We start from the raw sequence: 14949 nt of genomic DNA on the forward strand, positions 1-14949 counted from the left end.
CAACCCTTTATGCTAAAAACCCTCAATAAACTAGGTATTGACGGAACGTATCTCAAAACAATAAAAGCTATTTATGACAAACCAACAGCCAATATCATACTGAATGGGCAAAAACTGGAAGCATTCCCTTTGAAATCTGGCACTAGACAAGGGTGCCCTCTCTCACCACTCGTATTCAATATAGTACTGGAATTTCTAGCCAGAGCAATCAGGCAAGAAAAAGAAATAAAGGGTATCCAAATTGGAAAGGAGGAAATCAAATTGTCTCTATTTGCAGATGACATGATTGTATATCTGGAAGACCCCATCATCTCAGCCCAAAATCTCCTGAAACTGATAAACAACTTCAGCAAAGTCTCAGGATACAAAATCAATGTGCAAAAATCACAAGCATTCCTATACCAGTAATAGACTTCAAGAGAGCCAAATCAAGAACGAACTGCCATTCACAATTGCTACAAAGAGAATAAAGTACCTAGGAATACAACTAACAAGGAACGTAAAGGACCTCTTCAAGGAGAACTACAAGCCATTGCTCAACAAAATAAGAGAGGATACAAACAGATGGAGAAACATTCCATGTTCATGGTTAGGAAGAATCAACATCGTGAAAATGTCCATACTGCCCAAAGTTATTTACAGATTCAATGCTATTCCCATCAAGCTACCAATGACCTTCTTCACAGAACTGGAAAAAAACATCTTAAACTTCATATGGAACCAAAAGAGAGCCCGCATAGCCAAGTCAATTCTCAGCAAAAAGAACAAAGCAGGAGGCATCACACTACCGGACTTCAAACTATACTACAAGCCTACAGTAATCAAAACAGCATGGTACTGGTGCCAAAACAGAGATATAGACCAATGGAACAGAACAGAGGCCTCAGAGGAAATACAACATACCGACAACCATCTGATCTTCGACAAACCTGACAAAAACAAGCAATGGGGAAAGGACTCCCTGTTTAGCAAATGGTGTTGGGAAAACTGGCTAGCCATGTGCAGAAAGCAGAAACAGGACCCCTTCCTGACACCTTACACCAAAATTAACTCCAGATGGATTAAAGACTTAAACATCAGACCTAATACCATAAAAACCTTAGAAGAAAATCTAGGCAAAACCATTCAGGACATAGGTGTAGGCAAGGACTTCATGACCAAAACGCCAAAAGCAAGGGCAACAAAAGCCAAAATAGACAAATGGGACCTAATCAAACTCCACAGCTTCTGCACGGCAAAAGAAACAGTCAGTAGAGTGAATCGGCAACCAACAGAATGGGAAAAAATTTTTGCAGCCTACCCATCTGACAAGGGGCTGATATCCAGAATTTACAAAGAACTAAAGCAGATCTACAAGAAAAAAACAAACAAGCCTATTCAAAAATGGGTGAAGGATATGAACAGATACTTTACAAAAGAAGACATACAGGAGGCCAACAAACATATGAAAAAATGCTCATCATCACTGGTCATCAGAGAAATGCAAATCAAAACCACATTGAGATACCATCTCACACCAATTAGAATGGCGATCATTAAAAAATCGGGAAACAACAGATGCTGGAGAGGATGTGGAGAAATAGGAACACTTTTACACTGTTGGTGGGAATGTAAATTAATTCAACCATTGTGGAAGACAGTGTGGCGATTCCTCAAGGACCTAAAAATAGAAATCCCATTTGACCCAGCAATCCCATTACTGGGTATATATCCAAAGGATTATAAATCATTCTACTACAAGGACACGTGCACACGAATGTTCATTGCAGCACTGTTTACAATAGCAAAGACCTGGAACCAACCCAAATGCCCAACGATGATAGACTGGATAGGGAAAATGTGGTACATATACACCATGGAATATTACGCAGCCATCAAAAACGATGAGTTCACGTCCTTTGTAGGGACATGGATGAACCTGGAAACCATCATTCTCAGCAAACTGACACAAGAGCAGAAAATCAAACACCGTATATTCTCACTCATAGGTGGGTGTTGAACAATGAGAACACATGGACACAGGGAGGGGAGCACTACACACTGGGGTCCGTTGAGGGGAAATGGAGGAGGGGCGGCGGGGTGGGGATGTGGGAAGAGATAGCATGGGGAGAAATGAAAGATACAGGTGAGGGGACGGAAGGCAGCAAACCACACTGCGAAGTGTGTACCTATGCAACAATCTTGCATGTTCATCACATGTACCCCAAAACCTAAAATGCAATAAAAAAAATACATGTGTTGAGAGTTGCATCAAGTAATTCAAGGTAACATATTATTCATTAGAAAATGTTTAATTAGTACGATTTTGACTGATGATCCTGATGTGCTGACTTTTGTAAAATTGTGCATTGCAGTCTAGGATATGACTATATATTAGATCTATTATTCATTTTTGCTCCAAAGGCAAGGTATATTTAAGAAATTGTTTGTGACTCAGTGAAATAGACATATATTTACTACAAAGCCAATGTTTGCAGTTGTTTTTAGAAAGCTTGTGTGTGTGTGTGTGTGTGTGTGTGTGTGTGTGTGTCTATATGCATTTCAATGAAACTTCATTCATAAAAACAAACAGTAGTCTTGGTGTGGTTCATTGGGTACAGTTTGCTGATTCTTGTTCTTATTCTTTACAGAAGGCCAGTTCATAGTTGTTCTCTGCATTTTTAAGTTTTTAATATATATCCGCCTTAGATGGTTTTGCACATTTCAGTAAATATTCACTCAAAAACTCATACGGGGTAGTATGTGGGGTTTCAATGTGACAATATTTATTTATTTATTTTTCTTCAACTTTTATTAATATTTTAAGTTCTGGGGTACTTGTACAGGGTGTGCAGGTTTGTTACATAGGTAAACGTGTGCCGCACTGGTTTGCAGCACAGATCAACCCATCTTCTATTAAGCCCGGCATCCATTAGCTATTCTTCCTTATACTAGAAAGCTTTTTTATATTATTAGAGTTAATTTTTTTCTTTTTTCCCCTGGGAATAATTATATGGAAATGCCTTGTGCTGTTCAATATAGTAGCCACTCTCTACATCAGGATATTAAGCATTTGAAATGTGGCTAGTTCTAATTGTGATGTGCTGTAAAATAAACACCAATAATGAAAACAGTACAAGAAAGGAATGTGAAACATCTCAATAATTTTTATATCGATTATATGTTTTTAATATACTAGGCTAAATAAAATATATTTATACTAATTTCACATCTTTTTATCTGTCTAATGTGGTTACTAGAAAATTTAAATTCACACATATGGCTCACATTATATATTTTTTCTTTTTTCTTTTTCTTTCTTAAGACTGGGTCTTGCTCTGTTGCCCAGGCTGGAGTACAGTGGCACAACCTCAGCTCACTGCAACCTCCTGGGCTCTAATGATCCTCACACCTCAGCCTCCCAAATAGCTGGTACTGTAGATGCATGTCACCACACCTGGCTAATTTTTGTTAGTGAGTGTGTGTGTGTGTGTGTGTGTGTGTGTGTGTGTGAGAGAGAGAGAGAGAGTGTGTGTGTGTGTGTGTGTGTGTGTGTGTGTGTGTGTGTTTTGTAGAGATGGGGTTTCACCATGTTGCCCAGGCTGATTTTAAACTCCTAGGTTTAAATGATCCACTTTTCTTGGCCTCCCAAAGTGCTGGGATTATAGGTGTGAGCTACCATGCCTGGTCCTCACTATATTTCTATAGGACAGTGCTGATATAGACCCATTTGACTCATATGGAACACTTCTAGCCCATTATAATAAAACTATGCCGTCACTAAACTGGTGAGAACTTCACTTGTAGTAATCAGTAGCATGTGTACATGTGTCCAGTTCATCCAAAAATGGAAGCAAACTATTAAAACACAGATTGAGAAGAAGGTTTATTTTGCATTGCTTGAAATAATATGATCTGTCCGAAGACTAGTCCTTTATACTCTGACCCTGCCTGAGGCATTAGATGCACATTCTGTATGAATTTCCATATCTGATGCCTTGGAGTGATCTCATGTGTTAAGGATCAGATAGGAATCAAGAAAAACTGAAACAGTTTTATGTTGTTTCTGATAGATTTTCCCTATAGACTGATGCAGTGTATAACAATGATCAGTTTGTGGAATAGTTGTACTCTAAATCTTATTTGCTATGCATATGGATATTGGCCCAAGAAACTCAGGCTTACCGTTTATTTAAGAATAATCTTATTTAATGTGTGAAAGCTTAGATAATAGATTATTCTGACTAGTGAATGTCCTGGTTACTTGAAAGTTTGGTAGAAGACTGTTTTATTTATGTTTGTTCTAAAATGTACTAATTGATTTGTTACATTAGTGTAAATATAACAAAGGAAATTAAATTTTTGGTAATTGGCAATTTCATATTGTCTGAGAACATTCATTTTGGGCAAGAATTCTTCCATACAGAATTTAAGATATTGACAAGTAGGCATAGGAAGTGGGATTTGAGTATGTATTAGTATAAGACCAAGGATGTATAAATTGCTTTTTTTGACATAAATATGTAATAAGCATTTTATACTTTTCAAGACATTTCTTTAATGTATCCAGAAACTCTTGCATTTATGAAGCAGGCTTAAGTTAATCAAAGTTTTAATGTAGACCTTCTTTTTAAATTTGAAGATTATGCTTGAATAAAGGGGGTAAGGCAGTACAAAAAGTTGGAAGGCAGAAGTACCTTAGCTCAAAGCTTGAGCTTTTAAAAATCAAGGTTTCTTTTTTAAAATTAAGTTTTTAGTTGGAGGGTTTGGGTCTGGCTTATTTATAGTGTTTCAAGTGTGTCGGTGGATGTTCTATGGATATGTGGATATGTGGATATGTGCCTAGAGGCTCTGTCAATAGGTGCAGTTGAATATATTTAGATATATGCTAAATTTCTATTCTAAAGCTCTTGGTTTAAAAAGATGTATCCATATCCATTTTGCTAGGAGAAGGCAACATTAAATGGGGTTTTAAAAAATGCTTCTATTATAGTTAATTTCTGTATAATGGGGAACTGAGTTGGTATAGGTAATAGAAATCTATAGGCCCTGAATCTTATTTTAGTTATAAATATCTTCTCTTACAAAATATTTATAAGATCTAATAACATGCAGAAATTTAAAAAATGTATGAGAGTTAATTTGCAGTATTTTCTCATTTCTTTTCCATTTTTTGCCTGAGGTATTCCAAGCAACCTAGTATTCCAATCAGTTTTAACTGAAACTTGGCTTCTGCCAAAAGATACCACTGCCTTTGCAGCTTTTTCTAATGGAGATATCTCATTATTGATGCATTTCATTCATAGTTGAAACCTCAGTCATTCTCTTGCCTCTTCATATGGATACCATCTCCCATAGGTTTTATTTTAGACATATCAATTTGAATTTTCTCACCCTTTCTCTTTATCTACCACTATGTCTCCATTTGTTCAAATTTCTTTGTTTCTCCCCTGGTCTGTTAAAACAGACAATTAACTTAATTCTCTCACTCTGTTTATCTTCCACCTGTTACAAGAACTCTCATTCTAAAATACTGACTGATCATGTGAGGAACATACTTATCTTTCTGAAAAGTTCTATTTAGTTCCAAGTTGCTGCAGAATACAATCCAAGCTTTTCAACATATTATGAGGTTCTTCATAATCTGGAGCAAACCTACATTCTTCCTTTGTAGTTTATTGTCTTTTCTTTTCCTTAAAGAAATACATGACAATTTCAACATTCAGACAGTTCAGAGAATGAATAATTTTTTTTGCATGTATTTTTATATGTTATTGCAAATATTTCTCATCTGTACAATGGAAATAATAGTAGTATCTTATAGTTGTGTGGATATAAATGAGCTAATGCATGTAAAGCATTTGGAATGCTCAGACGCATACAATATTCTGCAATTTACGTTTTTCACTTAATATGTTTTGGTTAACTTTCAAAGTCAATACATACAGATCAAAGTTATTTATTTTATTTTAATTATTTTATTTTTAGTTATTTATTATTTTAATAGTTGCATAACATTTCATAGTGTGAATGAATCCTAATTTTTCCTTTTTTGCCTCATTTTCAGCAATTGGACTAATTTTTTAGTTTTTTTTTGCTGGGCATTTATGACCTTTCTCTCTCTCTCTCTTTTTTTAAATTTGAGACAGAGTCCCATTCTGTTGCCCAGGCTGGAGTGCAGTGGCCTGATCTCAGCTCATTGCAACTTCTACCTTCTGGGTTCAAGCGATTCTCATGCCTCAGCCTCTTGAATAGCTGGGATTACAGGCATGCACCACCACACCTGGCTAATTTTTGTATATTCAACAGAGACAGGGTTTCACTATGTTGGTCAAGCAGCTCGAACTTCTGACCTCAGGTAATCCACCTGCCCCAGTTTCCCAAAATGCTGAGATTATAGGCGCCTGCCACCACACCTGGCTAATTTTTGCTATTTTTAGTAGAGACAGAGTTTCACCCTGTTGGACAGGCTGGTCTCGATCTCCTGATCTCAGGTGATCCGCTTGCCTCAGCCTCTCAAAGTGCTGGGATTACAGGCATGAGCCACTGCACCCGACCTTTTCTCTTTTATGCTATTAAAATTCTACAGTGGATATTTTTGTGTCTGTAGTCTGCATATGAATATTTTTATTTCATAGATATCCATCCTTAAAAGTAGAGTTGTTGGGTCTAAGAGTATTCACATTTGAATCTTCATTATATATTGCCATGTTACTTTCCAAGAATGTTGTATCAATTTACACTTCAATGAGCATTCTGTGAGAGTGACGATTTCTTCATGTATTTGCCTGTATTGTTTGTTATCAATGATTTCTTTAAAAATTTATGCTCATCTGATGGTAGAAAAATAGGCAGCCACTGTTTTATTTTGCTCTTTGCTAGCCACAGTGAAGTTAATTATATTTTCAAATATTTATTAGCTATTCACATTTCCTTTTCTGTGAATTACCTGTTAATATCCTATTTTTCAATTTCATTGTGAGATTTCATTTTACAAATAGTATTATCTCTTTATCACATATATTGAGCCATTGTATAAAACTAAGAAGAATTGCATCCTCTCTAGGAGCTCTGGCTGTTGGTAGACTTTCTCCTCCCTGGGAGGTTGATATATACTTTAAAAAAAAAAAACCTGATCAGTGGGAGCTCAAGCCATATGCTATTGGGGCCATATAAGACACTAATGCTGTGGGTCTCATATAAGAGAGCTAGAGAGAAAGGTGAGTAACCAAGCTCTGGAGGCAGGCACTGTTAGAAATCTAGTTGACAAGAGCAAAGAGAGTAACTATTCTAAGTGCCATTTTATATCAAAATCCATAATTTTTACTACTCTCACTCTGTGATAAATATTTTTATAGGTAAATATTTGTACAAACTATTAATTACTTTCTTAAAATAATTCCTCTTAAGTAGAATTTCTAGGTAACACATTTGCATACTATGAAAGCTTTTACATATGTATTATCAAATTGCCTTCCAGAAAAATTGTGCTAATTTACATTTTTACCACCAGCTTGTTATAATGTCTCCTTCTCTGCATCCTAACTATTACTGAATTGACTTTTTTACAGTTTTATAAAGAAATATATAACGGTATGGAGGTTTTTTGCTTTCTTTGATTGTCAATGAGGTTGACATTTTTCATATATGTACTCAGTATTTTTATTTTATTTAACAAATAGTTTCTGAGCACCTACAATATTCCAGTCACTGTTTTAAGACCCAAAGCTAGTGTGGTGGAGCTTCCATTCTAGTAGGGATACAGACAATAAGCATATAAATAAATAATATAATGCCAGATGGTGACAAGTCCCATAACTAAAAGGAGAGAGAATGATGATAGGGTGCTATTTTCGACTGAATAATTAGGGAGAGACTTTCTGAGGAGGTGACATTTGAGCAGAAAAACTGAGCCATATGATTGAGGAAAAAGCTTTCTAGGCAGAGAGAATTTCAAATGCAGCATTCATAAGGTTCAAGTATACTTACATTTTTAAGGAGGCCTGTGTGGTTGGAACAGGGTATATGAGAAAAAGAGGGTAGGAATGAGGTTTGAGAAATCAAGGACAAATCCTGTGGAATAAATTTTGCTAAATGGTGTGGGGTAGGGAATTGAAATTTTTTTTTTTTTTGGCTGCTCCGTAATTAAAACATTTATTGGGACTACTTCTTAAATGATGCTTTTCTTTTTTTGCTTCTTTCACATGTCAACTTTATCCCTATTTGTATAACGAGTCTGTTTCTAGGGCTTCTCTTGTATTCATTGATCTCTCTATTCTCTTGTATTCAATTTTTTGTTTTTTTTTTAAATGACATGTTTTCATAATTGGTAGTATATACATCCCATTATTGCTTCTTGTTTCACATTTTTTTCCTGTAAATTCTTTTAGATCCAATTTAGAACTTTAGTTGAGTTTTCCCTAAAATATTCCATAGAGGTGTTTATTGGGGTTGCCTTAAACAGATGTATTAATTTAGGGAGTTAAATATTTTTCTATTGTAGCATTTATTTTTAAAAGAACAACAAGAAGATTGATCACAAACAATTATTAGGTATTTTCTATGCTGTAGGCACTATAGTCACTGCTTGTATTGTTACTGTAATTTATCTGTATATGTTTTTCTCAATTAGATTGTCAGCTCTTTGGAGGAAGAGATGTCTTATTCATTTTTTGGTTGTTTCTTGGACTTTTATTTTCTTGGACATAGTAAGAGCTTGGAGAGTGTAAATTAATAATTGAAGTTTGCAGATTGAAGTAGAAGTAATAGTTATGAATATTTTTTCTTCATTCTAAGTTACCTGAATAGTGAAGACTTGTTAGTATAACTAAAGTTGAAAGAAGAATAATTTAGAGAATAGCCCTGGATGGGTGTTTTAAGAATTTGGTTGGTTTGTTTAATTTAAATTTAAAAGACCATATCAGACTTGCTTCAGTTATTTCTTTGTCTTTTTTTATTTTTATGTTTTTTCAAAGCTATCCATGTATTTTTTTTTTTTTTTTTTTTTGACAGGAGTCTCACTCTGTCACCCAGGCTGCAGTACACTGTGATCTTGGCTCACTGCAACCTCTGCCTCCTGGGTTCAGCCTTCTTCTGAGTAGGGGGGACTACAGGCACACACCACCACACTCAGCTAATTTTTGTGTTTTTAGTAGAGACAAGGTTTCACCACATGAGCCAGGCTGGTCTCAAACTCCTGACTTCAGGTGATCCACCCACCTTGGCTTCCCAAAGTTCTGGGATTACAGGTGGGAGCTACTGTGCCCGGTCCATGCACATTTTATTTTGTAAATTATATCCTTCAGTTCTGATAATTTTTTATAATGATGTCTTTCAGTGTTTTCCCTCTTCTATTTTCTATGTTTTGACTTGAAGAACCTCTGTTTTTCAGCGTTGTAACTGCCGAATGGGTGTCCTACTTTTCTTATGATTTCCCTTCTATTTGTCTGTATCTTTGCCTTTTTTTCTAAGTATCTGAGATATATCATCAGCTTTATTTTTTACTTTTTATTTATTTTTGAGAAAGAGTCTTGTTCTGTCACCCAAGCTGGAGTACAGTGGTACGATCTCGGCTCACTTCAACCTCCACCTCCCAGGTTCAGTCGATTCTCCTGCCTCACCCTCCCAGTGGCTGGGACTACAGGCGTGTGCCACGACACCTGGCTAATTTTTGTATTTTTGGTAGAGATTGGGTTTCACTGTGTTGACCAGGCTGGTCTCGAACTCATAACCTCAGGTGATCTGCCCACCTCAGCCTCCTCAAAGTCAGGATTATAGGCATGAGCCACCACGCCTGGCCTTATCAGCCTTATTTTTAATTTTTCTACTGAGTTTTAAATTTCTAATATCTCTGATTTTCTTTTTTAGTGCATTATTTTTATATTCATTATCTTTTCTGATATTGAGATGATATTAATGATAACTACTTTTGAAAATTTCTTCTCCATGCATAGTCCAAATTTTCTCCAGGTTTCTTTTCTGTAGTTCTTAATTTTTTGTTTTGGCTTCATTAGTAATAAAGGCTTTCCTCAAGTGATTGAATGTCTTTGGCTCTTTGTTCATATTTGTGAGTGAAGGTTTTCAAAAACTCATGGGAAGTTCTGAGTTCATGGTGTTGGGACTTGTTGGTTGTCGGCCTTTCAGTGGTGTGCTGGATTGGCTTGTGTCTGCTTGTGAAATGTAGTTGTTAGCGTATCTTCCTATTGCTGAGTTAAGTGACCTCCAGTCAGAGTATTTACATCACAGAAATTGATGAAGGCTACAAATCAGGGGTCTAGTCCAGAGACCATGCATTTTATGTGTGTCAGAGAATGTTTTCCTTTCTGCTGGGGAGATTGAAGGGCAGCCACTCTGTTGTTCTGAGAATCTAATTGATTTAGATTTTCAACCAATGCTGTAGTTTTTAACTCCTTTTGTTTCTGAGTATTTAATTCATTTATTTCCTTGTATGGATATATCACAGTTTATCTGTTTACCAGCTAATGGACGTTTGGGTTGTCTCTGTTTTAGGCTATGGTTTATATGGTATTTGTATGTTATTTGTATGATATGATTTGATGGTATGATATGTATGGTATTTGTATGTAACTTTTAAAGAAACTGTCAAATTGTTTCACTTAGTGGTTGCACTATTTTACACGCCTACTAGCAGTGTGTGTAAATTCTGGTTGATTTACATCCTTGTCAATGTAGATTTGTTAAGGATTTTTAAAGATAACAATTCTGATAGATATATAGCAGCATCTCATTGTATTATTTCTAAAAATAAATTTTATTGTGGTATACAACATGTTATGGGATATAGTAAAAAAAGTGAAACAAATGAAAATATTCATATATCACAATTATCCATTTTTTGTTTTTGTGGCAAGAGCAGCCAAAATCTACTTATGTAGCTTAAATCCCATATACAGTACAATTTTTATTACCTGTAGTCTATATGTTGTACTTTTGACCTCCACACTTGTTCATCCTACATATTTGCTACTTTTCATTCTCTGACATTTATTTCCCTGTTCTACTCCTCCTACCACTCTTTTGTCCTCTATCCCTATATATTCTATTTTTTTTTCATATTCCTTATATTTTCAGGCAATATTTTTCTTTTTGTGTTTGGCTTATTTCACTTAGCTTATTCACTTACCCTGGAATGGCTTATTTCACTTACCCTGGAATGTCTTCCAGGATCATCCACATCATAGAAAATGGTTAGTTTCTATTCTTTTTTAGGGCCAAATAATATTTTATTGTATATATGTCCCCTGAATTTGGAATCTGGAAGTGTGATGCCTCTAAGTTTTTCTTTTCTTTTTTGGGGGGGTGGGGGTGGGGAGACAGGGTCTTGTTCTATTGCCCAGGCTGGAATACAGTGGGATGATTATGGCTCACTGCAGCCTCAACCTCCCAGGATGAAGCAACCCTCCTGCTTCAGCCTTCTGAGGAGCTCCAGTCACAAGTGTGCATCACCACACCTGACTAATTTTTTTCGATTCTTTAATTTTAGTAGACATGGGGTCTCACTGTGTTGCCCAAGCTGGTCTTAAGCTAGTGAGCTGAAGTGATCCTCCCTCCTCCACCTCCCAAAGTTATGGGATTACAGGCATGAGCCACTGAGCCTGGCCTGCAACTTTGTTTTCCTTTCTCAGAATTGTTTTGTCTATTTGGGGTCTTTTATGGTTTCATATGAATTTTAGAATTTTTTTCTATTTCTTTGAAGAAAGCTGTTGGGATTTTGATAGGGATTGCATTGAACCTATATAATGTAAATAAGTCAGGTACTTAAAATTTAACATCTCCAAACTTGTAGTCATTGTTTTCTCTCCATCCTGCATTGTCCTCCCTGCAGCAGAATTTGCTCTTTTTTTCATTTCACAGCTTAGTTAATATTGTCATTTTTTTCTAATCATGTAAGCCTGAAGTCTGAGTTATCCCTAGACTACTGCTTCCAGTTTCCTACCTTCTTCCAATTGATCCATGAGTTTTATTAATTCTTCTTTTAATTAACTTTCAAATAAGCACATCCTATTCATTTTCATTGACCCACCTTAGTTTAAGGCTATCAAGACCCATTGTTAGGAATAGTTTGCTATTCATCTCTTTTCAGAGATGCCTGTGTGCTCTCTGGTACCTCAATTATCTTACTACTTTGTAATTATTAGTTTATGTGTCTATCTTTTCCATTACACTATGTTCTTGTAAGGAAGGACCTTGAGTTATGATTTTTGTGCTCCCAGTGCCTAGCTCAATATGTGACGTACAAATGGTGTACAATAAATGTTTTGTGAATATGTGAACTAGTTTATCATTAAATATTATCTTTGATAGTTTTGATATCACCATGAACATCAGATAAAGTATTTTTTTGGTTCTATTTTCGGAAAAGTGTCTTTCAGTGCTTTATTTTCCAAAAGTTAAAATGAGTTTCCTTGATTGTAGTTATCAAAAATAAAATAGACTCTATTATATAGTTACATGTTATCTCCAGAATATATTGTATAGTAAAATCAATGATGACTGCAAAATTGTTAGGATCTTCTCATGGTTTACAACAGTCCAAATCTTCAATTTTATTTTCAAGTATGAAATATTGATTACATTTTCGTGGTTGCAGTAGAACAGCAAAAAGAGTTTATAATCTTCCTACAATGCAAAATATCTTATAACTTATATAAATCACTGCCACCTCAGAAGGAGTCTGTTAACAGGCATGCGGCAGGTCTCATAAATCTTATTCTTTGGTATGGAATATAGTAGCTGAATGTTAGTTGCTTCTAATGTTTCAGTAATGACAAAAAGCAATAGGGAATTTTTGGATCCAAACTTCAATGTATGACTGTGGACACACATTTGTTAATAATTTCTGAAGATATTAATAGTTGCATTCTCTATTAGTTTCTGTTTATCAAATAAATGAAGTTGATGTTCTGAAGGAAAATCATGGAAGATGGCAATCATTTTCCACATGGTTAAAATTTTCATCTGCAACTTGCTGCTGGCTGTAGGGCTACCAGGCTTCTTTTTGTTTTTCAAGGCAAGATCCTGCTTCACTGTTAACTCCGCATTTGTGCTTCATTTGCAGCATCTGGCGAGGCCCCAATGTGAACTGCACAGACAGTTCGGGTTACACTGCTTTACACCACGCAGCCTTAAATGGACATAAGTAAGTGCCACTTATTTTGACAGAATCTTGTGTATTTCGTTACATGTGATGAAGTTAATTATGTCTGATGATACCTTTCTCATGTCTCCGTGACTCCACTGGGCTTAGATGAATTTGGAAAGAGACCAGGTGACAATACTGACAAGTTAGACTTGGTAGGAATGTGGCTGAGTATAATTGTGTGCAGAGTGTAAACTGAAATAAATGCTCTGAAATACTCAACTATCCCACAGGGAAAATGGAAAAATTGACAGGAACATGCTATTCATGTGTAGCTTTGAAGAGAGAATGGGATAAAACCACTTGGTTACACCTCTCTACCTTTTTTGGGGTCTCCTTGTATTCACCCAACATGGTAGCATTTACTAGGAGTACAAACTTAGCAGATTCCCACTATTCTGAGCCCTGGTCACTTGTATGAACCACTTAAACATCCTTATTTAGCTAAAATGTTTTATCTTTGTCATTCATGATTGTCTTTTCTGGTTTTAGATTTCTCAACCCTAAAGTTTTTTTAATGTGTAAAACTGTGTGTCAAATAATGTAATAATATACATTACAGAGAGTAAAAGGATGTGTAGCCATAACAATCTCTGTTTCCAGTATTTTAGCTAGATATCCTAATGGTTTACTGACAGAGTTAAAGTGAGATGAGTCCTCTGAATGATTCAGATGTTCTGTCGTCCTACAGAAGAAAAATGACTCTTTTCCTGCATCTTCCCCTCGTCTCTGTTTTCCCTTTGTGTGAATGATCCAAGTTAGTTTTCCCAGATCTATATCATTTCATTTCACTTCAGTTTTTTAGATGTGGTAATTACTGCTTTAAAAGTGCTAGTTACAATCTACAGATTCCATATTATTTCTATCAAATTACTAATGTCACTTTTCATAGAACTAGGAAAAAACTATTCTAAAATTTATTTTTAATTAAAAAAAGAGTTCAAATAGCTAAAGCAACTCTAAGTAAAAAGAATAAAGCCAGAGGCATCGTGATACCAGATTTCAAACTATTCCATAAGGCTGCAGTAACCAAACCAGCATGGTACTGGTACAAAAACAGACACATAACCAATGAGCAGGTTAGAGAACCCAGAAATAAAGCCACACACCTACAGCCATCTGGTCTTCAACAAAATCAACAAAAAGAAGAAATGGAGAAAGGACTCTTTCTTCAATAAATGATGCTAGGATAGCTGGCTAACCATATGCAGAAGAATGGAACTGGACGATTACCTTTTACCATATACAAAAATTAACTCAAGATGGATTAAAGATTTAAATGTAAGATCTCAAACTATAAATAGAATCTTAGAGGAAAACTTTGGAAACACCATTCTGGACATAGGCCTGGGCAAAGATTTCATGATAGAGACTTCAAAAGCAATTGCAACAAAAAGAAATATTGAGGCTGGGTATGGTGGCTCATGCCTGTAATTCCAGCACTTTGGGAGGCCGAGGGAGGCAGATTGCTTGAGGCCAGAAGTTTGAGACTAGCCTGACCAACTTGGTGAAACCCTGTCTCTACTAAAATTACAAAAATTAGCTGGATGTGGTTGGTACGTGCCTGTAGTCCCAGCTGGGAGAGGCATGAGGCAGGAGATTCGCTTGAACCCTGGAGGCAGATGTTGTAGTGAACAGAGATCATGCTGGTGCACTCCAGCCTGGGTGATAGAGTGAGACTCTGTCTCAAAAAAAAAAAAAAAAAATTAACAAGTGGGACCTAATTTATAAACAGAATAGACAAATTATATAATGGGAGAAAAATATTCACAAACTGTGCATCTACCAAAGGCCTAATATTCAGAATCTAC

The 14949-nt window shown here is 35.8% G+C and overlaps 1 protein-coding gene across 17 annotated transcripts in view; it reads left to right on the forward strand.

The window, feature by feature from the left end:
• Positions 1-14949, forward strand: part of ANKS1B (ankyrin repeat and sterile alpha motif domain containing 1B) — a 1271383-nt gene that overhangs the window by 163575 nt on the left and 1092859 nt on the right. For all 17 annotated transcript variants that reach the window (XM_039471669.2, XM_074402369.1, XM_074402368.1 and 14 more), the window contains exon 2: positions 13058-13138. In XM_039471669.2, the coding sequence (XP_039327603.2) occupies positions 13058-13138 (81 nt within the window). The remainder of the gene's footprint in view (positions 1-13057; positions 13139-14949) is intronic.

This window comes from Saimiri boliviensis, chromosome 7, assembly GCF_048565385.1.
Source record: "Saimiri boliviensis isolate mSaiBol1 chromosome 7, mSaiBol1.pri, whole genome shotgun sequence".
In the NCBI taxonomy this organism is placed as follows: Eukaryota; Metazoa; Chordata; class Mammalia; order Primates; family Cebidae; genus Saimiri; species Saimiri boliviensis.